Source organism: Clupea harengus, chromosome 6 (genome assembly GCF_900700415.2).
Source record: "Clupea harengus chromosome 6, Ch_v2.0.2, whole genome shotgun sequence".
NCBI classification, from domain to species: domain Eukaryota; kingdom Metazoa; phylum Chordata; class Actinopteri; order Clupeiformes; family Clupeidae; genus Clupea; species Clupea harengus.
The window spans coordinates 21,758,013-21,785,206 of record NC_045157.1 but is presented as its reverse complement, the minus strand read 5'-3'; the positions used below and the strand labels follow the sequence as shown (position 1 = coordinate 21,785,206).

Below are 27,194 nucleotides of genomic sequence, written 5' to 3'. Positions count from 1 at the left end.
CTCACCGGGACTCACACACACGCGCACACTTTCCCTTAGCTGTGCTTTTGTGTTTTGTCAGAATTAATGAGAAAAGTTCCCTTGCCCTAGGGGTAATTAGTGTCCTTGGAGTTAAATAAGCTAATACTTAGACACCTCTGGCACAAGCAATTATGTTTGTGTATTGAATAATTGATTCAAAGAGGGGGGAAGGGCTGCTAATCAGATCTGAGCATAATGAATTGATTTAATTAACAGGGGAATCCGAGGGTCTCTGGGAACTGCGCACATTTATTCCGTAGCAGGAGCGAGAGCAGCACACATAAATTGGGAGGGATAGGCGGTGTGAGTATGCTTTTAGCAGTTGTCGGGTCTAGAATTGGATTTCTTGAATATAGTTACAGTTACGGAGCAAATGAGAGGAAGGGAAAGGAGAACGCTTCACTGTACGGACAACTCGGCAGTTTAATCTACCGATAGGTATTTGAAAAGCTCACCGCGGACAAATTCAAGTTGAATTTATCTTCTGCAATTCCTAACTACTCCTTCGTATGGAATACATCGACGCGACTCGATCTTGTTTATACGTTTTTAATTGCAGTTACAGTTTAGTCCGTGGACATTTACTCCGTGTGTGAGGGAGCGAGGCAAGCCTGAACCAGGGAATCGTACTGTAGGTTATCCGCAAATTTAACAATAGAATAACAACCAGTCCTCCAGTACTCCTTGTACATGGGTTTCCATTATTGAACAACCCGAGAGTCATACGAGCCTGCAAATTAAAGCTTGTCGTGCAAGGACAATTCGGTGGTTATTGCCAAGCAATTTCTGACGACGAGCACACCGACTGGAGAAGTCTGCTGGAGCCGAGGACGGATCGCCTGGAGCCGGACCCCTCGTTCCTCAGGACGATGGTGTTAGACAAGGAGGAGGGTAAGTAGGCTAAAAAAATCTCCGACCGACGGGTGTTTTGTCTCGTTAGTGTGGTTTTGCTGTTTATTCTTGGATGGCGAAACGGCTTTATGCCAACAAAGAAATGTTAATTTTGAGACACTTTCGTGTAACCCCGGGCGTATTTATGTGCGATTATATTGTGGATAAGCATGCTCCATTCAGCTAAGGATGTGCAACTTACCTACTCAGCAGATCTGCAAGGTAGGCTACTCCACAATAATTAAACATCGGTGGTTGTCTAATGGCAGTAGTCACCGAGGCAGAATTAAGACAGATGTTTCACTTTTAGATATAGTCTACCGTTTTTAAGAGTTTCCGAAGTAATGGTGTGTCTTAATATTTTGGCTACTTCTGCAATTTCATATTGTGAAAGCAAGTTCACATCAGTATATGGTCAAACAACACTCCTCCTACGTGAAGTTACCGAATATTACTACTCTTACAACAGTGTAGGCTGGTGGTCCACTACAATAGCAGATCCCAACATGTCTTAGTCCAATGCTTCAGTCAACGACAGGCGACACTTTTTTGTTATGTTTTTGCACACGCACCTGTGTTCACTTTGCGTTTTTTACGTGGCTGCTGAATCTCACTATTAATTTAAAGTAAAGATAACACGATCTAGTTATAACCTGTAGCCTTATATCACGTCTACTCTATCACAGCTGCCTAGTAGATGACTTAAATCGATCCTCAATGTGCTGACTCTCCACGATTCCCTCACCCCAAACTGATAGATAGTGTGCATCACTTGACCTCTGCGGGGAAGTTCGATTGAAAACTACTCTCAGCATGGGATGTTATTTTTGGACAAGTGTAAACTTCCATTTTAATGTCATTTTCTATCTCTGCTGAGGGATGGCTTCTTAATATAGTGCACCCAAAGCTGTCTCCCAACAACCCTTTCTGACCTAAAATGGGCCATTCTTGTCATCTTTCATGGAATATTGTCATCACACACATACGGTTTTAGCCAGAGGCCCTTTTTCCAAAGTAATGGCCTGCATTTCAGACCCATTATTTATGTTTGAAAATGGACGTTTCATATCTCTCTTAGCAGAGCATCCTTTCACCAACCCATCTAAAAACCAATAAAGGGATTGACATAGAAGCATAAATTGGTCTGTCCAGCTGAATCCATGTTTTGCTAATGTACCCAGATTAACTCAACTGTAAATTGTCTCCTTTGGATGTCTGTCTTGCTAAAAGTTCCCCATATGATTCATGATTCAGATTGCTTTTAACAGCTATTGGCTAAGCAATATGGTAAATGTACAAGGTGATGCAAATGGCATTAGTGGAAGAGGATGCACAGGAGCATGTAATGCAGTCAATACTACATTAACTACTGATGCCCAATTACAGAACCAGGGAGAGTGGCTTTTAGGAGCATTAGGACTTGCAGAGAAGCTGAGATCACCTGCTGCTCATTGCCTAAAAGCTTCACCCTTTGCATGCTGGGGCCAACCAACTGCACTGGTATTTTGGCAGGGGATATGGAGAGTGGAGCTTGCGACTGTGTCAGTGCGGCTGTTAGAGCTGTCTCTCCACTCTGAAGCTAAAGTGGCATGCCATCCTCACATTCATTGCCATGGCAAAATGGCCTGCTCACATTTGTTTATTTGTATGTGTGTGATGGTTCAGGGTTGTTTCTGTCTTTAGAAAATATCCTATTAAAAGACGCAGAGCATGCATTTTCGTGCCAGAATGCTACATTCACCATGAACTTTCATATACTGTCCTTTGCATTTTGTTATTTGTGCACTTGCCGAAAAATGACCAGGCTATTTCTTGGATGCTTCTCTACCCTCATTTTTGTATCATGTAACCCAAAGACACAATTTGCTATCACGACACAAATTACATTAAAAACACTATGTAGATGTGTAACACCTGAATGTATAATGTCTGCTTTCTGTGGACACTAGTGTCTGGAAGTCTGTGTTGCAAACCTCCAAATGATCTTGGGATATAAGTGGCTCTTCTTTGGAGAAAGATAATCATGTTTCTCTCTCTTCCTGAAGCTACTTTTAGGAAAGTAGGATACAAATCAATTCTCTCCGTTCTACTATTTTTAACAGTCACAATAGCTTACATTTGTGTTATGACCTACTCTGCCAAGAACCTTTAGTCAAGCAATCTTTATTAAAAATTGAAAAGTTTCTCTGAAATATTGGGTCATTAATTTCCCTCCGTTGTGTCCAATTAGCAGTCTAACTGATCAGGCCTCTCTTAAATTAGAGTAATGAGGATCTATTAAAATGTGTGCCGTAATTACGCAGTAGTTCTACTTATTGTGGAGGCACCTGTCATACGGTCTCCCTCCCTCATGCACATACACACACACACACACACACACACACACATGCAAACACAGATATACAGACACACACACAAAGTGCCCCATACAAACATGCATCTAGGAAACAGGACTGCCTTGCTCATCCAGTGAGAAACCTTTTCTTAATTCCCATGCTAAAATACAAAAGCACTCGAGCACAATGAGGGAAAGTCTGTGGCTGCTCCCTTCTGAAGTGGTACTGAAATGGCACACGGAGGGGCGCTGAGTTTTCCGAGAGCCAGACAGCTGTGGAAAAAGTGGATAGAAATGTACTGTGCGCATTCTTTTCTCTTCCTTTCCATTTCACCCCTCAAATAGGAAGTTCACAATTTACTTTTAATTCTGTGGAGGAGAGGAAAAAGAGCAATTCAGCCATTTTTCTTTCCTTCAAGGTATTAAAACCCATCAGGAGCAGCGGGAATAATTGGCCACTCAATGTAGACACATCCTGGACCGCTCGTGTGTGTCCTCCACCACTCTCCTAAGCACCTGGTCAGAGAAGGGAGAAGGGAAGAGGGAGGGGGGGGGGGGGAGAAATCTCCACTTCTCAATCCTGAAGATAAATCCTCTGCTACCTTTATGCTTTCATTTATGACCTCGCAACACTGGCTGTCCAATGAAATTTGTACATTCATAAAGCATGTGATTGAAAAGTGATGTTTCGAGTGAATACAGGCCCTGCGATCCGTCACCAAGCTGTAATAAAACATAGGCTCCAGGCTCAGATTTTTATTTTGAAATAATAAGAACTGCTTCATTCTTTACCCGAGTTACCATGGTAATTGCGTCTGGTAGCTATGTTATATTGATTTAGAAAGTGGACAGTAATATTTCTTTTCTGTTATTCCCCTTTCTGTGCCTTGATTTCTAATTTCCACTTGGAGATTACTTTTATACATTTCTTAAGTCCTTTCACTTTTTTTTCCCCTCTCTACAATGTAATTCTCTCTTTTGTATTTGTCATTTTCTCAGCTTATTGGCTTGTTCGTGCTCTAAATTAAACTTGCCAATTTCAAATATTGAAATTACATCAATGTTTTTCTTGCCCTGGGTCTCAAGCAATATAATGCCTCATTTCAGAGTTTTATATTAGTGTTCTCCAGTAGTTATGATGCCTTATCGCAAGGACAGTGCTTCATTATTGCTTTTTTCTTACTTTATTAGTATTGGCCTGAACAGTTTGGGTTTTTAATATAAAATATTGTGTATGATATTAAAAACAAAGATTCTTACGAGAATCTGACAAAATAATCTTGCCAACACGCTGTCGACAAATTTACTAAATGAAATGACCCCATCCGCACATCCGTAGATTTGATGGCAGGAAATCCATTTCCCAATTTTTCACAGTTTTGTGCGAGATTCCGTCAGATCCTCAGCCCCAGTTCACCATACATAGAGTTCACCAGACCCAATTCTGTGTCTGTCCCAAGGCTCCAGATCACTATCAAACAGCAGTCTCACATCAGTGACTGCAGATGTATATCATTTCCCATCATTTCTGTGTGACTCAAAGGAAACTCGAATAAAGACAGAGAGAGTGAGAGAGAGAGAGAGATGGGGAGAGAGAGAGAGAGGGGGGGAGAGCAAAAGAGGGGCTCATGCAAGCAAGTGCACCTGCCTTTGATGCAAATGGTCCCTCTCATCTCAGCTATATGCAATATCATTTACACTCTGTTAGTTCCATAAGAGTGTTCCTTCATTAAATCCAGACTTTTTCACTTACCATGTACACATGCAACGCTTATATGTACACACACACACACACACACAACACTGTGAAAGTACAACAGTACAAGGCTAATTTCGATATGAAACTGTTAGCACACTTTGTTACAGCAGAACAGCGTGCGTTGTCTTATGTGACACACAAACACAGCCAACTGTCACATTCAGACCCTAACTGATGCGGCAGGCTAAAAACAGTAGCGTAGTGTAAGGAACTCTGAAATAATTTCAGTAAACATGAAATACTCAAAGCTCAGAGGGTTGACGCCGTCATGGCGGCTTCTATACCATAGAGAACCTTTTTTATATGATCTTCACACATGCCAGTGCTGAGGTGAACTGTCATAGTCAGCTGCCTTTTTAAAATGTCTCAAAGCAACCTTATCTTTCACCTTGACTTCTAAGACATGCAGACAGGTGCTGTGTTCAGAGAGAGAGAGAGAGAGAGAGAGAGAGAGAGAGAGAGAGAGAGGCAGACACGAGCACTCCGAATGACAAGGGTGGTGGCACACCCGTGGCCTATTGTGACGCCATTTTAACACAGGGTAGGGTTAGCAGCTAGTAAGCATCACACCGCAACATAGTGCCTGGGCCTCCGCCTCTGATGCCACTGTGCCACTGTTTTGGCGAAGCATCTGGTTCTGTGGCTTTAAGAGTGGAGAGTAGCCTGGTAGCTGGAGCAGTGAAGTCCCGTCCCAGCAGATTTGCTCTTGGTAATGGTACATATGCTCTGCTGAAAGAGGGTATACAGCTACATATTGATGATTTTACAGTAGGTGGTTTTTAATTTACTTTCCTTTGGTCTTTAAACCACATGTTATTCCCCCGAGTTGCCTTGTTGTAGCCGACTCGCTGCCACTTCTCATTGCAAGGTTGAGTCGCCTCGTCTGCGTGCTCACACCCAACCAACACACACACACCCAAACACGCATACACACATACACACTGCTCCTCTCCACAGCAGGTCGTCACACTTGGCTCCATTCCATCACAGTCCGTCTCTCTCCATTTATGTATTTTTTTCATTTACCTCAGCACCCCCCCCCCCCCCACACACACACACACACACACACACACATCTCCCCCTCCTCCCCCCTCTCTTCCATCTTTTCCTGTGGATTTCATTTCATATGGCCTCCCCTCCCATTCCCTCCTCCTCTTACGGTCGGTAATGAGCTGAGTTAGTTATACAAGTTTACAAGCAGGTGGCTTCTCATTACCCCCCCCCCCCCTTTTCAATGAACCTGTCTGAGAGGAGCAACCTTTTCTGAAAAAGTTACAGAGCATTTTTTTTTCTTCTCTCCTGCGCACTCCTAATTATGAAGTAAACGAATAGTGACTGGGGGTAATGTCTCGTCTTCAGGTGCCAGCTCTGTGGAAAAGCTGAGGAGACTTTATAAACTCTCCTCATTAACCTTATCACACACTGTAACTTGATAAAAAAAGCTCACTAATGATACCTACACTGATAGCCAGTTTTGGAAGTGGCGCTGAGGATCTCATTGCCGTTCATTAGCGAGGGATCCTTTTTTTTTTTTTTTTTTTTAATTGACCCCCATCAGATGGTATCCACGTGAAGTGTTCCTGGCTGTCTTCTCTATCCCCAGCAAGTACTGTGTTGTTAGTGCACGCAGCGGAGGAAGAGAAAGAAAGAAAGGAAGAAAGAGGGGGGGGGATAGCATTTGAGCTGTATTTAGACATACAAAAGAACACTGTAGCCTGAACGTTTTTTCTTTTCTTTTTGAATGTTTATGAGCGGGTGATTGCTGTGCTGAATCATTGATGGGGGAAATCGAATACTGCTGCATTATTGTAGCACTGTCTGTTTATGCATGCAAGTTTCCATCCTGAAACAAATTCGTCTGCCATCATTCCTATTAATGGGAAGGCCTCGACTCTCTCTCCCTCCTGAAATGGTCCCCAGATACGTATTTGTTTGTGTTGTTTACTTATCGAAGAGTTAGGAGCCGGGCCTTTGAAGGACTAATGTGTGTGTGTGTGTGTGTGTGTGTGTGTGTGTGTGTGTGTGTGTGTGTGTGTACGTGTGGCCACATGCTCAAGAAGCACAGGGGCCCACAGGATCATTCATTAATGCACAACTTTATTCCTCTCCCCTCGGCCCATCTATGTTTTCCAGAAGAGCTGGTAGGGATTAGCGAACCCAGGGAAGGGAATGGGGGGGAAGGGGTGTGTGTGTGTGAGGGGAGTGCAACTGAATTATGAAACAGGTAATGCTTTTCGGCTCAAGATGTGATTTCAATTTGCCATTCCAGGAGGGAGGAAACTATTTAAAACATTTGAAAGTGCTTTAATGTTTGTGGAGATTGTAGGAAGGAGACGGGGTGACCCAGCAGAATTGTTCAGCTAAGTGTATTAACATGGCTGTTCCTCCTCATAATGGCGTGTAGTTGGGGATAGGGACTCAGTTAGGATCTCCATGAGTGGCCAGAGTGATTGGACACTCAGCATGGTGCTGTTTACCTCCTCCACTCATGTCTTAAGAGTTCTCCACATTTACAAAAAATAAATAAATAAAAAGCACAGTAATGATACACTTCAGTGTTCCATTTTGAATTTTAGCCTATTACATGGCCTAGATTTCAGAGACTTCTGCATTATTCTTTCAGGTATTTCTCCCCAAAGCACAGAGCGATCGTCTCCAGGAGACGACTGCGTCTCGTAAGGGAGAGGCTGTTTATCAAATGAAGGAATGTATTCCCACAGATTTTAGGACTCAAAGATCAATAAGTTCCCCTCTGAAAATGTAATGAAAACTCTCGAATAATAATGTTTACATACAGAACTTATAAGGCCGTTTTTGAGGGGTGCGTGGGGGGGGAAACAATATGTTTGCTAAAAATGTACTCATGGATACTATTAAATTCAATGGCTTTTTCTTTCTTTCTTTCATAACAACGCCACAACAAACAGAGAAAGTAGGGAGGAGGCCACTTTAAAAACCCGAAAAACACTAGCAGGGTGGCCTCAGATGGAAAAGCTTCAATGTCTTTTTTTTTTTAATGAGAACATACCGGTCAGAAACGCACATCTCAGTGGCTGACTTTCAATAAATTAAGTCCTTGAGCCTTGAGTGATTAATTGAAGTCTATGATTGCAGGTTTTGCTTCCTACCCAACTCACCTCTCCACCCACTCCCCCCAACCCCCCGTGAGAACAGGCCGATGTGGCGGCTCAGGCTGGGGGGGACTGGAATTAATCAATGCTGACCATGGGTTTTGGCCACACAACCACAGTTTGATCCATTAGTGAGGGGCAGCTGCAGTCCACGCACCCTGACTATTCTGCTGGGCTTTAATTGTGAGTGGTGAGCGAGCGTGCTCCGTAATGGCCCTCCCTACCCACTGAGCAGCCCCCTCTCTCCCAGACGCCTGCTTTCTTCTGCTCCTTGGCACACTTTAAAGTGACAATCTCCCGCCGACTGCATGGGCCCGTAATGGAGTGGCTTTTTAATGTTAACCCTTCGCGCTCCCGACCAGGGCCCTGTGTCCGTAGCATCCATGCACAGAAATGAGACCTCCTCACTACCCCGGTGCCGATAGGGAAAGGCCTGGGTGCAGGAGCCCTGCAAACAACCAGGCTCATAGGCGCTCAGACATGAGTGCCTAAACACCTGCAGGTTTGAAAAGAGTGAAACTCGTGCCTGATAACAACTGCAAACTTCAACCATTTTGCTTCAACATTTACAGTGCATCTGACACTGACAAGTCTACTGTTTTGGTAACCTTTGTCGATGAGAAGGGTAGCAGCGGGCCTTGTACCGTGCTGACAGTCAGGTGACCTAAACTGGCCTCCCTTACTGCAGTAGACTGTCCATCCTTCTCTATTTACCTCAAACAGAGTTAAGCAACTGCGAGAGTCTTCAAATCCCCCCAAAAGGGTGGATAGTGGGGGGTTGGGGATGGGGGGCGTTCAACAAGCACATGCCCCCTGTGGTGAATTTGCATTATTCGACTTTAAATGTCCCAAAAGGCATTCCGCCGCGTGGTGTTTCCCCTGCTCTCACCCTGGCAAGAGACCTCAATGGCACAACTGTCTCCCGGCGGAACCCTTTGAAATAATAAGCGCCTGAGTAATTGCTGGGCAGACAGAATTTCATACATGACTTCCTAACCTTGGTAGTGACTCAAACTTTAGAAGGCTACATTTATGCTACTTGAATGCATTTTTAATGGGGGGGGGGCTAAAAAGTGTTGTGGCATTATTATGCACTGGAAAGCAGAGAAAGTGACAGCACTGCTAATAGTTACATCCTGCCAGGAGCCATAAAATGGCAGATAAGATTGCCCCCCCCCTCCCTTTATCAAACTCTGAAAAGATCGAGTTTGAGAATGGATGGATTTCCTCTTTTGTTGAAATGCTAATGTAATCTGCGCACGAGGAAAGTGAATTCACATATACATGTATATACGCATTCATCGGGCGGAGGTCACCGCAAACGGCGCTTGTCGCGAAACTCCCTAAACGGGGAGTGTTGGTTGCAGAGTGGTGGACGCTGAAATGAGAGACCTGAAACTATCCGGCGCTCAAGGCCGACCCGAGCGCCTGACTGACAGTAGGAGGACGGGCTGATTGGCTGGAAGCAGGGTCGTCCACTTCCCTTTTCTCTATCTATCAGACGGCTGATTGGTCCCCCTGATCCCTCTCCCCCTCAGAGCTTCTCCCGGGTCTCAGCAGTAACCCTGCATAACGAGGGTGAGGAGCGACGGGCTCTTTATATTTTTATATACCTGTATTTTTTTTTTCTTTCTTCCTCTTCATGAGCCCTCTCTCATTCCTCTCCCCGTTTTTGAAGCTGGGCTGTCGACAGCTCACCTTCCAGAGCTGTAATCTCACCATGCTTGCAAAAGCAACCAAGTGTTGGAAACAACTTGCCTTCTGTAATACGGAAACTCTGCCAGTTTTCACATCTCAAAATAAGCAGTAATGAATTTAATTAGAAAGCTGTTGCATATCTCTGATACATTTCTTTTAATTAACCCCATGTGAATAAATTAAAAATAATAGGGGGGTGAAAAGTGTGGAAACACACACACACACACACACACACCCTAATGAAGTTATCCGCTAATTGGGATCGCGTCTGCAGCCAAAGCACAGCAAGTAACGGGCAACAGGAGCTAACAATGTGCTCGGTAAGCCTCTCGGCCTCCTCCTCCTCCTCCAACACACACACACGCGCACACACACACACACACAAACCACAAAAAGGGCCTTGGGCCTCTGCGCTGACTTCAAGTGTAAGAAATGCTCCTCTGACGTGATGGAAATGACCAACGGGCTGGAGAAAAGCCAGCCTGTTCCAGGCGGCTCTGCTGAGACTCCCCATGCCGTGGTTGAAGTTGGGCCAGTGTTATTGCAGGCCTAATGCGGCCACCTCATTGGGAGCGGATCAGGAGTAATTACCACAGGGGTGTTGGGGGCTTGGGAGGGGCTGGGGGGGGTGGGGGTCGTGTGGGGAGCGAGAGTGGCTGCCGACCGCAGGGGTCAGGACACTTGTAACATGTGAAAAGAGCAATTATTCCGGGAGACAAAAACCTCCCTTATCCGGGCACTGCCAGGGTCAATGCAAGGGACGCGGCAGCTCCGTTTCAGCGGGGCTTATTAGCGCCAGGACGGGGCTGCAAAGTTTTCGAAAGTGCATCTCGTTAATGAACAGGCTCCTTGCTCGGCTGCCTGCCCCCCCCCCCCCCCCCCCCCCCGACCCCCCCTTTCACTCTCTACCTCTCACTCTTTCTCTCTTTCTGTCTCTCTCTCCCTTTCTCTCTCTCTCTCTCTCTCTCTCCCTGTTATTCCCCCCACCTCAGAGGTGATAATTATGTCATAATCCGAGCATGCGAACCGAGAGCTCTCGCAGACAGCCCAGCATTCACACACAACAGCCTGGAAACATGACATACATGATCACACACACAGAAATAGCCAAATTACTCACAACACGCCTAATACAGGCTAAATATGACGTGCAACCTCATTATCTCTGTCTCATCATCTGTGGACAGTCACTGAAAACACTCAATCTCCACTCTCTCCCTTTCTCTCTATTTCTCCCTCTCCCTCTCTCTCTCTCTCTCTCTCTCTCATTCTCACCAGCTTGTCTGTGGTTGTGTTGCTCATCATTTTAAATCCACTCACTCCTTTCTTTCATTTGTCTGCCTTTGGGGCTGGCATGTTCCACCTGATATTATGATGACCAGATGTCTTGTGTTTTTGTCTCGGGCGTCGGAGGAGAATCAGTGTCTACAGGCTCAATTACTGTAATGATGTGAGCTGATTGAGAGCGGCTGATTCACGCAGACAATGGCGGGACATCTGCCTGGGCTCCCCATTAACCTCTGTGCCGGCCGTCTCTGCGCCGTGACAAATACCATTCACGATTGCCATGGACACAGCGTTTTACAGCAAGAGCATGGACACACACACACACACACATAAAAAAGAGGGGGAAAAAAGTCTACTCGCGAAGTGAAGCCTTTTTATATTATATATTTCGTATGCTACTGGCCATGCATTCATTGACTGGGAAACATTGTCTGGGGATATTTTGCATATGCAGTGTGATTTCAATTCTTTTTGTCATGAAAGTATGCAGAGTTTAAAAGGAGAACAAAGTCCCGTGGGAATTCAGTATTGCTTCTTTCAAAGAGACAGTTGCACCATTTTTTTTTTTTAACTGCTGGTTTACTTGCTGAGTTTTTTTTATTCCTTCACTCCTCTTAATTACCATGAGGCTGCACGAGAGAGAGAGAGAGAGAGAGAGAGAGAGAGAGAGAGAGAGAGAGAGAGAGAGAGAGAGAGAGAGAGAGAGATCAGCATTTGGCCACTGCAACCACGATACCATCCGCACACACACACACACACAGCGAGAGTCCCGCGCTAATATGTGTATGTTATTCCCATACATCTGTGTCCTAAGTCTCCCTCTGACTCTTCCCCTTTAAAAAAAAAAAAAAGCAGCTGCTTCTCACGGCCCTCAGGGTCGTTTGCACATGTCGTAAAATGTCATAATTACCGCTGTCTGCAGGACATAAGCGCCCGTGCCCGGTCCCGAGCCTTGTGGGTTGTCCCCGCGCTCAGGCGCCTTGTTTATCATGGCGTAATGAGACGGTTGGGCTTGTCTAATGTCTTTCACAGGAGGAACTAAGAGCAGAAGGGTGGGAGGGTGGCGAGCGATGATAGTGTGCGCCATACACGGCGAGACGCATCATGTTTTATTTTGCTTTTTTTTTTGCTCCTCTCCGCTGCAAATCTATCCCGTGAGTGCCGTGGTGATGCCACTCCATTATTTACTGCAGTTCAGGGGGGTAATTAGAAGAGGCCTTGTGCTGAGGCCCGGCTTCTCTCATGCCAGTTGGAAAAACAGGGCGGCGTGCTTGGCGGGGGGGTACCTTTCGCCCTTGTCAGGAGAAGGCCCTGACTCACACCCCAACCCCACCACCCACCCCCTACCCCTCACCCACCCGCATGCCCACCCGCAGCCCATCAAGGTGTCACTCCGACTAATTGATCGGATCGATTTAATTACACAGAGTGACCTCGCGCGAGAACATGCAATGGAGGCAGCGCATTTCAATGCTGCCCCGCACCGTAGTCTGAAAGATTAGAACACAATGTCGTGTGAGGTAGCGTAGACGGGGGAAAGGAGATAGGGAAAGAGAGGGGGAGAGGGGGGTTGTTTCTGCGGCGTCCTAACCCTCCCTTTCTATTCCACTTCCCTATTCTTTCTTTAATCTGTAGACACATTGGCTTGCCATGCCGAAGTGATAATTGTGCTGTAAAGCTTGAAAACGATTCCTTGAGAGCTTTAAAATCTGTTCTCTTTTCTCTCTCTCTCTCTTTTTCTTTCTCTCTCTCCCTGACTCCTTTAAACCTTAAATACATCAAAAGGGTTACCACATTGATTTGATTTTTTGATAGCTGCAAAATGGAACTTGAAATAGGCCTACATGGAAATCGGATGCTATCTCAGTAATGGAAAGTACATGGTCTGACAGTTTCAAATGCAAAAATGTAACTGTACATATTCCAAAGTGATAAGGTCTTTGAGAAAAAGAGGAAGGGCATGGGTTGGTGGGGGTAGATGACAGGCTGGCTCTAAGTATTAATGGCAAATCATTCCCCCCCCCAAAGCAAAAAAAACATCCCCTCTTAGACTGTGAATCATGGCCGAGCAAGGTATGCTTTTTGCGACGGCGAATGACACAGGAAGGTCACCTGCTCTTGTATTTGTTAAATGGATTGGATTAAGTGGGTGCTGCCTCTCCGCTGGCTGTTTCCTCTCATAATGTTACTTTTTGTTCTTCCGAGGTGGCAGAGCACGGGAGCTTTAGGGGGATACAGGGGGAGTTTGCGTGGTACAGAGCCTGGTGACATATGCACTCCTCTGCAGTAGAAAAATAAGTGAATAAATAAAAGGAAAGTCTCCCAGCATTAGAGAATCGAAGGCGCACTTACTATGTGGTATCATTTATTCTGTCACTGCTTTTTGGTTGAACATTGTGTTACAACTACTGGGGATTTTGTGTGTGTGTGTGTGTGTGTGTGTGTGTGTGTGTGTGTGTGTGTGTGTGTGTGTGTGTGTGTGTGTGTGTGTGTGTGTGTGTGTGTGTGTGTGTGTGTGTGTGTGTGTGTGTGTGTGTGTGTGTGTGTGTGTGTGTGTGTGTGTGTGTGTGTGTGTCTTGAAAGCAATTTTCTCCACACTCTTTTTTTTGGGAAGGCATCAAGCATGTGTTTGTTTCAGTATGGATCAGCTCTGTTCGAATCCAGGTCTCCCTCAAGTGTGACCCTCTGCTTTTCTCCAGACGTTGCTCACTGGCCCAGAGAGACTGCAGCATAGCGGGGAGAGGAGAGGAGAGGAGAGGAGAGGAGAGGGGAGAGAGGAGAGTCTCTCTGTGGCTGCAAATCTGGGTTAGGGAAAGAGAGGAGTCTCCTGTCTAAAAAAAAAACCACACCCGGCTTGGCTTAAAAGATTGCAGAAGGATCCAAGAAAACTGATGGAGAGAGAGAGCAAAAGAGTGAGAGCGAGACTGAGAGAGAGAGAGAGAGAGAGTGCTCAGCAGCCAGTTGAAAGAAAGGGTTAAGCTCTCTCTTTAGCTAACTTGGTGTAAAACACACACGCACATTGTTAAGGGGCTGGTGAGTAGTGCTGTGTGTGTAAGGGGTGGGGGGTCTAAACCAATTACGCCTGGTTCTCTGGAGGTGGGGGGAACGACCTTTGTGTATAATTAGTTCTCTTATTTAAAGCAAAGATTTTGAATAGAATAACTAATTAGCTGTCATAAAAGGCAAATTAAAGATTTTTGCGTGTTCCCTAAGGGAATTGAAGAGAGGCCGATTCCCCCGGTGTGTGTGCACACAAGCACAGCCGCGTAGAGATACACACTTTCTTTCTCTTTTACTCTATTTCTCTCTTTCTCTCTCTCTCTCTCACTCACACACACACACACACACACACACACACACTCACACACATACATTCATGCACACACACTGGCTGACACTCTCTCTCCTCATTAAGACTGTTTTTAGTTCTGCGAGAAGCTTGACAGGAGAGCACTGTTGGCGTACCTGCAGAGAGATCCTCTAACAAGGCATGAAATGCAGGTAGAAAGAGACCGCCCTCAGCTACTGTGGCTTCAGTTTGAAGCTTTTTAGCTTCATTTACACCGAACATCGGTATTTATAGCGAGTTTTGTGATCCTAATGTGTCTGCTTCAAGGGGCCCCCTTTTTTTGGAGGGAGGAGTGGAGTAGAGAGAGAGAGAGAGGGGAGAGAGGGAGAGGGGGATGAGGGGTGGAGAGAGAAGGCAGGAAAACTAATTGATGGCTCCCATCAGCAGCACTGGACCAATTAGCCTCCCTTTTCCCACTTCTGATAAAGAAATAGGATGGCTGAATACCGCCAGGGCCCTCGCTCACTTCCAAACTATAAATTTAACTAACAAGCTCGCTCTCCCTCTCGCCCTGCTTTTAAAAGGGGAAATGCTAATTATATTACATTCATGCTATTACTGATGTGTGGCTAGTCAGAAGTTACTGGACAAATCTGGATCCAATAAAGTCACAAGCGTGTGGGTGTGTGTGTGTGTGTGTGTGTGTGTGTGTGTGTGTGAGAGAGAGAGAGAGAGAGAGAGAGAGAGAGAGAGAGAGAGAGAGAGAGAGAGAGAGAGAGAGAGAGAGAGAGAGAGAGAGAGAGAGAGTATGAACTGTATGCCTGTCAGAATGAGAGAGAGAGGGGGAAAGAGACAGAAAGTAAGAAGCGAGTAGAGAGAAACCTGCTTTGATATTAACAAGAACAAAGTTTTGTGTGAGAGAGAAGGGCTTTGAGGTGTTTTGTGGGGGGGGTGCTGGTAGAGGAATATTGTGGCATGCCCAGAGAACAGTCAGAGGTGTTGGCTAATGGACTGCATACCTACTGTCTAGTTTATCATGTACAGACCTGTCACCCACAGGCCAATGAACAGGGAGCCATCTTTAACAGCACCAGAGCACTGTGCTGTTCAACTGCCTTCATACTTGTTAATGCACCATAAAACATTCAAATTTACTATTGAAGGAACAGTAAGGTAAGGCATAAAAACACCTTTAAATGGTTGAGAACATGGCATTCACTCAACTACATGGGTGTCTCTGTATTGTATAGACATATTTCTGTAGCTGTGTTCTGTGTAGCCGTGTGTGTATTTCTATCTTTCTCCCTTTCTCTGGGTATTGGCAGTGACGGTGAAGCAGAGTGGTCATCGTTTTTTTTTCCTTCTTTTTTTTTGGTGAACGTCTGAAGGAAAAGGAGAGAGAGAGAGAGAAAGAGAGAGAGAGAGAGAGAGTGAAATGTGTTTTGAAAGCAGAGAGGCAAGTGGCATTGGCCGCCGTGTGTTCTATTAGACAGATCAATAGCTCAGTGTGTGAGAGAGTGTCTTAAGAGCCGCTGTCCTGGGCTTTCAGCTGTGGCAGACCTGTTAGTGTGGCGGAGGGGTGCCGTGCTGTGCTGTGCCGCGCTGTGCCGCGGTGGCCAGCCGTGGCCCGGGGGGGTGGCTTTTAGCCCAAACACAAATGTCAGCCACAGATAGAATATTACTGTTTAGTGCAGTTATTAAATGGACTTTATTTGTCCTTTAGGAGGCTAAGAGCCACACTTAAAGGGGAGCCTGCGTGACAGCGGGGCAATTGCGGGTTTGTTACACACACATACACATATGCAGACAGAAACACACACACACAGACACACACACACACACACACACACACACACACACACTCAGATATGTTTAAAACAGAAAGAAGGGATGTGATGTAAAGAGTGTGTGTGTGCGCATGTGTGTGTACTCTGAAAGGCACTTAGGCCATAATGTACCTCACTGGGGGCTGAGAGCAACCTTCTTGTGGTCAACAGTGTTTTAAAAGGTTAATGTTAATCTATACCAAACAAAGCCCATGAGGCAGTTCCATCATCCCCCCCCCTCCAGAACAGCACAGAGCTAAGGGCCCAGACAGAATAGTGTGGTCACTAACACGACACGCAGCCCAAATACCTCCGTGGCCCAGGAGAGCTGTCTGGTTTCTGGCACTCGGAGGCTGAATTTCCCCTCAAGTTTTTTTCTTTTAACCTTCGAGTTTTATCCCCCCCCACATTCATGTTTGGAACACCAGCCTAAGCCTTAACATCTATTTGTGTTTGGTCGGTGAACGGAGAGGGTGGCAGAGGGGGAGGGGTTGTGGGACAGTGTCCAAAGTGACCTGTGTGCCTGGCTGCCTATCTCTATGCAGCGCTGTTAGCCGCGGCATGCTAATGCATATGAAACAGACACGGCTTGGCTCCGCAGGCTGTTGGCCTTATCAAAAAAAAGAAAAAAAGGAAAAAAAATATATAAAACAGGCTGAGCACGAGCGGGGGGGAGAGCGAGAAAAACATGAACATGAAAAGTCACTCGTGTACTTGGGCAGTAAATCACGACGGGCTGCTTGTCTCCTTATCGCTACAGGTGTGCCGATGCTCTCCGTACAGCCCAAAGGGAAACAGAAGGGGTGCGCTGGCTGCAATCGCAAGATTAAAGACCGCTACCTGCTCAAGGCCCTGGACAAATACTGGCATGAGGACTGTCTAAAATGTGCCTGCTGCGACTGTCGCCTGGGGGAGGTGGGCTCCACCCTCTACACAAAAGCCAACCTCATCCTCTGTCGCAGGGACTACCTGAGGTAAGGGAACCAACCACACTCTCTCTCTCTCTCTCTCTCTCTCTCTCTCTCTCTCTCTCTCTATTCCTGTCCCTTTCTCTCTCTCTATTCCTGTCCCTTTCTCTGTCTCTCTGTCTCTGTCTGTCCTTCTCAGATTTTCATACACACATATATATTTACATATACACACACACAAACACACTTACACATATCGGTTAAAAAGGCTTGTGACACCCAGGGCTTTGTGACGTTCAGGAAAAAAAAGCGCACTTTCTTCAAGTGCCACCAGTCTGGATGTTTTAATCCGGGCTTGGTTTCTCTGTGGCGGCTCTCGGTGAGATACGTACTGTCACAGAACTCTGCGGGATTAGAGAAAGGGCAGAAGTCAGTGTGCTTCTGAGGCCATCAGAGAGGCCCCCCTTTTTTCTCTGGGGGTTGTTTGGGCAGATTCAGCACATGTTCCCTCCTCATTACGGTGCTCTGCCACAAACTACATTTCTGTCAATTAAGCTGGAATGCCTGGCAGCCAGAGGAGATAGCTTCAAGTTGCGTGTGTTTTTGCGCTGTGTTTGTTTGCAGTTCGGTTAGTTAACATTTTTTGCATGTTTACATGAACACGGAGCCCTGCCTCCTAACAGAAGCATCAGTAAGTGGCAGCGAGAGGGAAGGAAGGAAGGAAGGTAGGAAGGTAGGGAAAAGAAGAAAGACAGCAAGCGATAGAGTGGGAGGGGTTCAAGAAGAGGGAGAGAAAGAGAGAGAGAGAGAGAGAGCGAGAACACGGTAGAAAGAGAGCACTCCAGGCAGCCTGGTGTCAGCCTCAATGTCTTGGGCGCTGTGTTCCCCCCCTGTCTCCCTGCCATCTGCTTGCTAAATTAAACATGATTATTTCCTGGGCGTTAAGTCGCTGTCCCCGGGGCCTCCCAATAAGATCCAATCATTTATTCCCAGAGACGGGGGCCCTGCATTCAGAGGAAGGGGGTGTAGGAACCCCACTACCGCCGGCCTCTCCCCACCCCACCAGCGCACAGGGCCCAGCTCCACACTGGGCCTGGCATAAAAGGGTAGCTGGGGGCTTAGGTTTGGTTGGGTTTGGGTGGTGGGGGGGGGTGTTTTACTGCCAGTCGAAAGGGGCCACCCATCCATCCATCAGCTCCCATGCTTAATACCATTAGGGCACCGCGGCAGGCTTTCACCAACAGCCTCATCTGCCTCGCTGGCCAGAGCCATATGGGACAGACGAGCTGTGGCCATGGAGCTCAGGTAACGGCAGCAGCCAACTGAAACCACAGGGCCGGGAGGAGTGTGTTTGACTCAATTAAACCGGAGAGATTGACCAGTGCTCTCCTCCCACCCCACCTTCCCCCACCAGATTAATTTCTCTGTCCATTAGAAAGGCCATGACCTTAGACAGAGCACCTGGGCCTTCTGGGTAAAAATGTGGACATATAAGAGGCTAACAGTGGCCAATGTGTCAGCTCAGGGGAAAAAGCTCTCTTCAAAGAGAGAGAGAGAGAGGGTGCAGAGAGGAGGAGAGGAAGATGGAGAGAGACAGAAGAGGAGAGAAAAAGTGCGGCGAGAGAGAGATAGATAGAGTGCAGTAGAGGGCGGGTGAGGAGTGGAGAGAGGAAAAGCGAGGCTAGAGGGAGGGAGAGGGAGGGAGGGAGGGAGAGAGAGAGAGAGAGAGAGAGAGAGAGAGAGAGAGAGAGAGACAGAGACAGAGACAGAGACAGAGACAGAGACAGAGAGAGAGAGAGAGAGAGAGAGAGAGAGAGAGAGGCTTCCTGTGTTTCTGCTTGGGCCCTGATGGCCTAATGAAATCTATCCCACTCGTCGGCTCCTCAGCCTGAGACAAATGTGTGCCACTTAATGGCTGGAGATGCTTGAGATGAATTCTATTATGGAACAAATTAAAAACTTTCCCCACTCGCGCTGGGCTGGGAAAGAGGCTGCTTTTCAGCTGCGGCCTTTAGAAAAGTAGGTGAGGCCGCCGCCTGCCTGCCCGCCTGCCTGGCACAGTGAAGCGAGAGGAATGCGTCACCTCACCTGCGCTAATGAAGACCAATCTTCCCTCAAAACCCCCCCCCACCACCACCACCACCACAGACACACACACTCACACATGCCCCATACAGACAGGCACTTCATTAAAGACAGGCGGGTGGATCAAACATACTTCCTTTATTTCTGTGGTTTTGGAGCCCTGCCATGTGCACATTAATTATGAGAGCAGCTCTGTCTGCATTTGTCCTTCAGGAGCGAGAGCAACATAATGAACACTCACCCCCCACCAACTCCCCACAACCATCTCCCTCTCATTCTTTCTCTCTCTCTCTCAGGACCCCCACCGGTCCACCAAACACAGACTCAGGCATATACAAGCGCTCCATACACCACCTGACCATGGACACCCCCCCCCCCCCCTCCCACACACACACACACACACACACACACACCCTTCAGGCCTCATAGCGTCACAACTTTCCCACTGCACTTGACATTCAGTTCATTCCATCAGGAGATGCCGGAGCCCTTTATTAGCAGTTTCCACACACTCTTTCATTATCGGGCAGAACAATAGATTAATTAGCCGTTTCATTTTTTCCCTCTTTTTTTCTCCCTCCCTCCCCCTTTCGTCACTGGCTGAGGATCTGGTGACCTCGCCAAAGCATGCAGACAAAGAGGCCTGTGTTTCTGATTGCCCAGGACCCTAGGCCTGAAATCGTTTTCATCTTCAAACCCATTGAATGTATTATATTACACTGAACATATCAGTCATCTGCTTATCAAAGAGAGGTTCTATTTAATTGAAATTAAATTTTTCCCTACCAAATAAGGGGACATACTGTACAATGGGCAAAAAGGGCATGCTAATTAAAGGGAGCGATACCTTTTCATGGAGGATATCGATGTGTAATTTAGGAAGTTCGCCCATTAGGCGCATTTGATGGAGAAACATTTAAGGCTAATCATGCCCTTCTTCTAGATGTTTCTTTGAGCCAGCTAAATGGGGGGAAGAGACCTTGGCCTTTAATGACGGCATGTACCTGTTATTACAATGTCAATCAGGACTTACAAGTTGGCGCGTGAGTGTCCATGAAGTTAAAACATGAACTAAAATAATTAAAAACATGAAGCGTTTTTTAGGAAAATCAAGAAGTTTTGTGCGCACCCTGAGAAAAACCAGCGAACTGTACACAAGTGATAGCAGATCTGAAAGCGCCTGTGAGCGCAGGTAATACAAGTGCCTCTCATGAATAGCTGCGGTCTAATCGCAGCGGAACATGAAAGGCCGGGAGAGCTGTTGCTGGCTTCAGAAGATCCGGAGACGCTGCTATATGCAGCGCCTTCAAACGGGCGCGGAGAACACCTGTCTCTGAAGATCCCAGCGAAATCACACCACTACTTAGCAGGACACTGTGCCGGGAACTTTCCCTTTTGTGTCCATTAGCGTGTGCTTAAAGGCGCTGAAAAGGATTCTGCGTGTTCAAAGTGTTTTTCCCCCCCCCGTCATATCTATGTTTATATGGTTCAAAGGTGCCATCTAGGCGTAGCTATAGCTCTGTAAATAATAGACTGCATTTAGTAGAAATGAAAAGTGTTTTAGTCAGTGGCTGTTTTACACTGACACGTATAAGCAAAGAAATGGTATAAATTGGATAAACATTCCTGTCCCTAGTCCAACTGGACAAAACTAGTAGTTGGATCCTGACACTATCCACATTTTTTTATGTGCTTGCAACTATTTAATGAAAAGATTTTGAGTATTATATAGAGCAGCCTCAGTGTATATAGTGGCCCTGTAGAACAAAACACTTGTTAACTCACAAAGAGGAAAAATGCCTGTCGGTAAGATCGGTATGTTATGTTACACAGCCTGCAAGAAGCTTTCAAAAAAGGAATGCAGACGTCCTTCAACACATTCCCCAGAATGTCACTTGGCCATGTCGATATAATGGTTGGTTTCACTTTATCTTAAATTATACCGCCTCAAAATCCATGCCATTGTGTTTCACAGTTTGTGGCTGACCTTCCAAATGAGTGTCTGTAACCCTCTAATCCACTTAAATTAACCACCAAAGTCTCCATTTTGAGGCTGTCCTTCCTCACGTCTGAAAAGCGACCATAAAACTGACTACTGCTTCACAGGAAAAATGTGGACGGCCGCAATATCAGTTATGAAGATGTGTTGTGGGCTTTCTTTAATAACCCCATTTAAAAGAGCACCACTTCGCTCAAATATGCCGCTTCTCACACATACCCACAGACACACCCTCTCCCTCTCGCACACACACACACAAAAACACTTACAGGTTTGGATCTGCAATTATACATATCTTTCAAATGAAATAGGCAAAGCGGGGGGGGGGGGGGGGGGGGTGGGATTAGTTTGGACTGGATGCATTCGGGTCCTGTGCACATGAAAATTTGGTGACATTCTCAGCATTCCACAGCCTTCTCCCCCTCTGTCCTTACTCAGCCAAAGTGTGCTGTGCTCTTGTCCGGCCCGTTTCAAACAAACCTGCTCTCACAGTAGTGCCTAATCCGATGTGGTGCTGCATTTGTGTGACAAGCAGCACTAGGTTTACCTGGTGGCTTCCAGCCTTCTCAGAAGACCACTCTTTGCCGCTTTACTTTTTGAAGTTTGTTCCCGTCAGTCGTTTTGAACGGAGTGACATATCTGCGGACATCTTCAAGTACAAGTGCGCAGGAATGGTTCGAGTGCCGTGGAGGGTCTCCTCTCCGCTCCTCGGTTGCGCAATGCCGTCGAGCGCTCTTTCGCGATTTCACTTACTCTGCACTAAACTCAGGAGGGCCTGACAACAATCATTTTAATAAGCGGCCCCCCGAAGCAGCACCTTGTCTGGGCACGCCATGGTCTCGGCAGTGTGTCAGAGGCCCAACGCAAACACATTTTACTGGAACAGTAACCACTTCTAACAACGCCTTGCTTTAACACCTCGCCTATCTCCTGTAACAACACACTCCCAGCGCTCCCCCTCTCAGCGCGGCGAGGCAGGCCTCCATCGGGGCTCTGTGCCCTAATTAAAGGCAGGGTCTGCCAGATAGATGTTGCCTGTGACAAGGGGGAAAGCAGCAGAGAGAAACTAATATGGAGGACGGAGGGAAAAGGCCAACTTTCGACTCCTCTTCTGACCGCGCTGGCAACTTCTGGGAAAGTGTTTAACATACTGTCAGAGTGGCAATCGTCGCTTGATTCCATCTTGCAAGGTTTTTCTTTTACCCTCCGTTTTCCCCTTACACACACACTCACTCACTCTCTCTCTCTCTCTTTCTCTTGCTCTCTCTCCTCTCCTTTCCCGCTCGGCTTTTTCTTTGTGTTGCTGTTCAGTGGAATATATAAGTCTATCTGTGATTCAGAATCTCCAAATTAAACATGGGGGCAGGCACTTGGAAAATGGAAATGTAAATGTGACGAAAGGGGTTTGGAATAGAAAGAGATCCGCACTGCTGCCTCATTCTCTGTTTGTGACCTTGATGGTTTGGCTCCTATCTAATAAGCCTAAACAAACAGCTGCAAAATTTGAGGTTGTATGTCTGTTCTGTGCACCATCGAGCATCTAGTTACCTCTCCAAGGTTATATTTCCTCCCTTCATCCCTCCTCAGCTCTCTTTACTTTGGAGAGAAAGAGAGAGAGGGTGAGAGAGGGAGGGAGGCAGGGAGGGAGGGAGAGAGAGAGAGAGAGGGTATAACAGAGGCCATATCCTTGCAACAGAAATCTTTTGAACTTTGCGTACATTATAGAATTTAGCCCTCTTGTGTAAAAAAATCCATCTGGCTTTGGTTGGTGCATAGTCATTAGTTAGTTTGGATTTAAAGAAGAACACTTTCAACAGTTCAATTGGTTGCCTCAGACCTGTTTTTGTTGCTTTTGCTACGTGCTAGGGGAAACTCTTTGAAGAAGAGGATTAGAACCATGTGATCATTTTAATTAGATCATTAGCAAAGAATTAACATCTAGGTTTGTACCCTCATTAACAAAAAACTGAGTGTGTGCCAAGCTGGATTTTTGTGTTGCATTAGGTTTTTCGAGACTTTTCATGCTTTTCTGTCTCCCCTCCTTATTTCTTCATCTCAGTGTTTTGTATGTCCTTTATATGGTTGCTATGCTGATGTGTGTGAGCTTGAGCAGGTACAATGTTTAATATGGGGTTCTGTGTTCTGTCTTTCAGGCTCTTTGGTACAACGGGGAACTGCGCTGCCTGCAGTAAACTCATCCCAGCCTTTGAAATGGTGATGAGAGCCAGAGATAATGTTTACCATTTGGACTGTTTTGCCTGTCAGCTTTGTAACCAGAGGTAAGGACAGTGTGTGTGTGTATTTGTGTGTGTGTGTGTGTGTGTGTGTGTGTGTGTGTGTGTGTGTGTGTGTGTGAGTGAGAGAGATCACAACGTTGTGGCAAGATTGCCTTTTTGAAATCCATAATGCCATGCTGAAATGCCCATTATCTCAAATGGATCCTGCCACCCCCCACCCCCCACCCCCCACCCCCTTTTTCAAATGTGGAAGCTTATTTGCACGTCATCATTTCTATCAGTGTCTGAAATGCCAGGAGATTTTATGTGCGGTTCTTTGTTCACCAAAGCACACTAGTCAGTAGCTCTGAATTAGTAACGCTCTGATAATTATTTTCTATTGGGGGCGCACCCAGCCTGTTTTTTTTTTTTTACTTGTTTGTATTTGCGACTAGGACTGGGATTATAAGCTTCAGGGGAACAAAATTAGCTCATGTATCAAAAGTGATAGGGGCTGCCAGGCCAGTGCGGAGCCTGATCTAATTCAACTTAGAGTTTACCTTATTTCAGAAAGGTATCGCTACAGCCATGGCACAGCTAAAGGAGAAAACACACACACACACACACACACACACACACACACACACACACACACACTTCCTGAGCTCTTCACAGATGCATGTGCGTGTGTGTCTTATTGAAAGTGCAAGAGGGTGGAATTAAACAGCCCACAGACGTTTTGCAGAGGATCATCCCTGAAAACATTCCCAGAGCGCAGGAGAGTGTGACAGAGCTGAAACCAACGGCCCTCAGAGTGTGACCTGCTGCAAAGCAAAGCAGCTGCCTCCGCTCCAACGTACACACAAACACACACATACACACACACACAGACCTACACATGCATATATACACACACACACACACATACGCATACAGACACACATACACACAGACGCATGCCCGTACACCCACACACTCACACACACAGACGCACACACACACACCCACACACTCACAAACACAAGTATATATATGAATAAAAATAGGAGGTTAATCATGTATAATATACACACAGAATGACATGAAAGACAGAAATGGCGGCTCTCTATGCAGGAGAATGAGCTTTCAAAGCTAACATTGGGTTTCAGGAATGACCTCTGGAATGTAATCCCCTTACTTGAGCCTTCCAATAAAGTCCGGGCTCATTGACCTGGTACCGTCAGCGCTGTTTGCTTTCTGGGATTCGGCTCCTCGGACTCATGCCACGCCGGGAGAGACAGGGGGGCACCGTAGACCGAGCGCATTGCTATTCGCAGAGCTCTCTTTAGTGCCCTTAAAAGGCACTCCAAAATCATCAGTGCCACACACTGAGAGCAAGTCGTGCCCGTGGAGCTACGCTTCCATTTTATACACGGCAGGAGTCGGATGTGCACGTGTGCGTTTCTCCTTCTTCTTCTTCTTCGTCTTGTTTTTTAATGTGCCTCCATGTTCAAATGTGTCCAGGCTAGTTCAGGAAGCCGCCTACCGCAGTGCATCGCTGGCTGCCACTGCGCTACCCAGGGCCAAGCTGGCACCAGCCGGCCAGGTCTCTCCTGTTAGGTGGTGCCCATTATCTGCCTGTGCTGCCAGCACATTGGTATGGCGCGGACTGATAAGCCGTGGATCAATCCACAAAGCTTCCATCATCTCAGATCCGTGGCCAGATTAAACCCCGGCTTCATTTTATAACCGCCATTGAAAGAAAAAAGCTAAAACCATATATTGGGGGCGTTTTAATTTCCTAAATTGGCTTGAAATTTATAGTTAAAGGCAGGACAGAATTTTTCACATGTTGGCATCGATTAGCAACAGTGGGGGGAGGGTCGCCTGGTAGCGCCGTTTCCTTGGAAACTGGTGTGGCACTCGTGCCACGTCTTGGAACGGCAGAGTGCTTTTACGGGGCGCCAAAGCGCTTGTTCACATGCTCTTTGAAACACCACAGTCCTCCCCTCCCAAAACCCACTCCATCAACCCTCCCCCATCCCACCCTACCCACCCCCCCACTCCCCTGACAGTGGCACCTCCGTGGTCACATCAGTAGGCACTCTCTCAGCGCCACCCCCCCCACAGACATGGGACACAGATCTGTGATGCGTGCCAGACACACACATACCATCGTCTGCAATCAAAGCAGAGAATGGCCACTGCAATCAGCTCTAATTGGTGATCTGAACTGCTGCTTTCGTTGAGAGAAACATTCCAGACGGTATTAGCCAAAAAGCAGGGAGGAGAACTGAGCTGAACCGTGCTAAAGGGGACAGGGATGGACACTGCTGTATATTGAATCATGCTAAAAGCCGTGTGTGTGTGTGTTTGCTTGTTTGCAGGTTTTGCGTTGGGGACAAGTTTTTCCTAAAGAACAACATGATTCTGTGTCAGATGGACTATGAGGAGGGACAGCTGAACGGGAGCTTCGAGACACAAGTCCAATAGCCAAGCTGATTGGCTGGTGACGGCGGCATCCCTCTGTGCCCACACACTTGCATATACACACACACACACACACACACACACACACACACACACACACACACACACACACACACTCATGCTCTGAATCACTCATACTACACACACACAGTACAACAATGCACTTCCACACTGAGATACACACACAGACACACATACACACACACAAACACACACACACTCCCTGGCACACATTAGGTGTTCGGCTGCACTAGGAGAGGAAAGCGTCTGTCTGCTTGCCTGCAATACTTTTTACAGTAAAACCCCTACCGGTCCCTAAGGACTCCATTGTAAATGTACTTTTTGCCCCTTCCTTTCCCCAACACTGAGCAGTTACAAGTTTTGATGTACAGTTGTGCCTGCTTAGCTGAGCACTGTATTGCTTGTATGTTTTTGTGATGTTTGTTTTGGGTTTTGGTCCTCTCTCCCCCTTTCGGGTAAAAAAAGAAAATCAAAAGAAAGAAGAAAAACCTTGGAGGGTCTGTACAGTCTGTTTTCTGTATATATAAACTGGAACATTTATTTTATGAAATTGTAATGCAATTTTATTACTAGTGTGAATTAAAGATTCTTAAATGTTCATAGTGAGTTTTTTTTTTTGGTTGTCCTCTGATCTCAAAAGCCAAAGTTGTTTGATGAGTCTGACCCACGCTTTGACATGTAATTATCAACTCTCTCAAAGAATTTTGTAAAAGACTGCATTAAAAACCATGACAACTAATTTTACCACATGTGGAAGAGTACTGATGGAATAAGATGTTTAACAAATTTAAATCAGATGATGGTTTTATTTGGAATAAAATAATCCCTTCTCCAAACTGTGTCGTGGTGATGAAACAAGCAGGTGTCTTGAGCAAAAGGCCCTGCGGGGTGTTGGACAGCAGAGGAGCCACTTTGGGCAAATTACGCCTCTCTAATTGCCATCTGATTACAACTTTGAGTTTGGCACAACAAAACACATCACACTGCTTCAAGAAAACAAATGCTATAATGTGATACGCATGGTGAACATGGGTTTATATCAGTTAGAGGACTTGGGGTGGAGGTGTATTGGAGAACTACCGGTTATGAAAATGTTTCATTATGGCAATATCAAAGTGTGGTTAATATTTATAGGAAATACCATTGGATAGATTTGCTGGATAACTATTTAATAAATACAAGATCTCCAATGAAAAGCATATATAAGCCAGCAATAGCTGGATGAGGATAAAGAGAAAGCATTAATTGCCTCTGGGCCA

At 46.3% G+C, this 27,194-nt stretch overlaps 1 protein-coding gene across 2 annotated transcripts; it reads left to right on the top strand.

The window, feature by feature from the left end:
- On the top strand, window positions 1-26,771 carry lmo1 (LIM domain only 1). Of its 2 annotated transcripts, XM_031569415.2 has the most exons (4): window positions 1-912; window positions 16,998-17,211; window positions 23,383-23,508; window positions 25,812-26,771. In XM_031569415.2, exons 1-4 carry the CDS (start codon window positions 891-893, stop codon window positions 25,915-25,917), a joined length of 468 nt encoding a protein of 155 aa, XP_031425275.1. In that variant the 5' UTR covers window positions 1-890; the 3' UTR covers window positions 25,918-26,771. The 2 variants fall into 2 exon arrangements, with proteins under 2 accessions (XP_031425275.1, XP_042564013.1); XM_042708079.1 differs by lacking the exon at window positions 1-912 and having other exon boundaries at window positions 15,623-17,211.
- Window positions 26,772-27,194: the final 423 nt, after the last annotated feature.

What these genes read in the sequence shown, in the direction of transcription:
- lmo1 (XM_042708079.1), top strand. Translation starts at nt 16,799, where the DNA reads ATGCTAATGCATATGAAACAGACACGGCTTGGCTCCGCAGGCTGTTGG. An exon ending in TGTCGCAGGGACTACCTGAG is followed by an intron (nt 17,212 to 23,382) that starts GTAAGGGAACCA and finishes TCTGTCTTTCAG; the next exon opens with GCTCTTTGGTACAACGGGGA. An exon ending in TGTCAGCTTTGTAACCAGAG is followed by an intron (nt 23,509 to 25,811) that starts GTAAGGACAGTG and finishes GCTTGTTTGCAG; the next exon opens with GTTTTGCGTTGGGGACAAGT.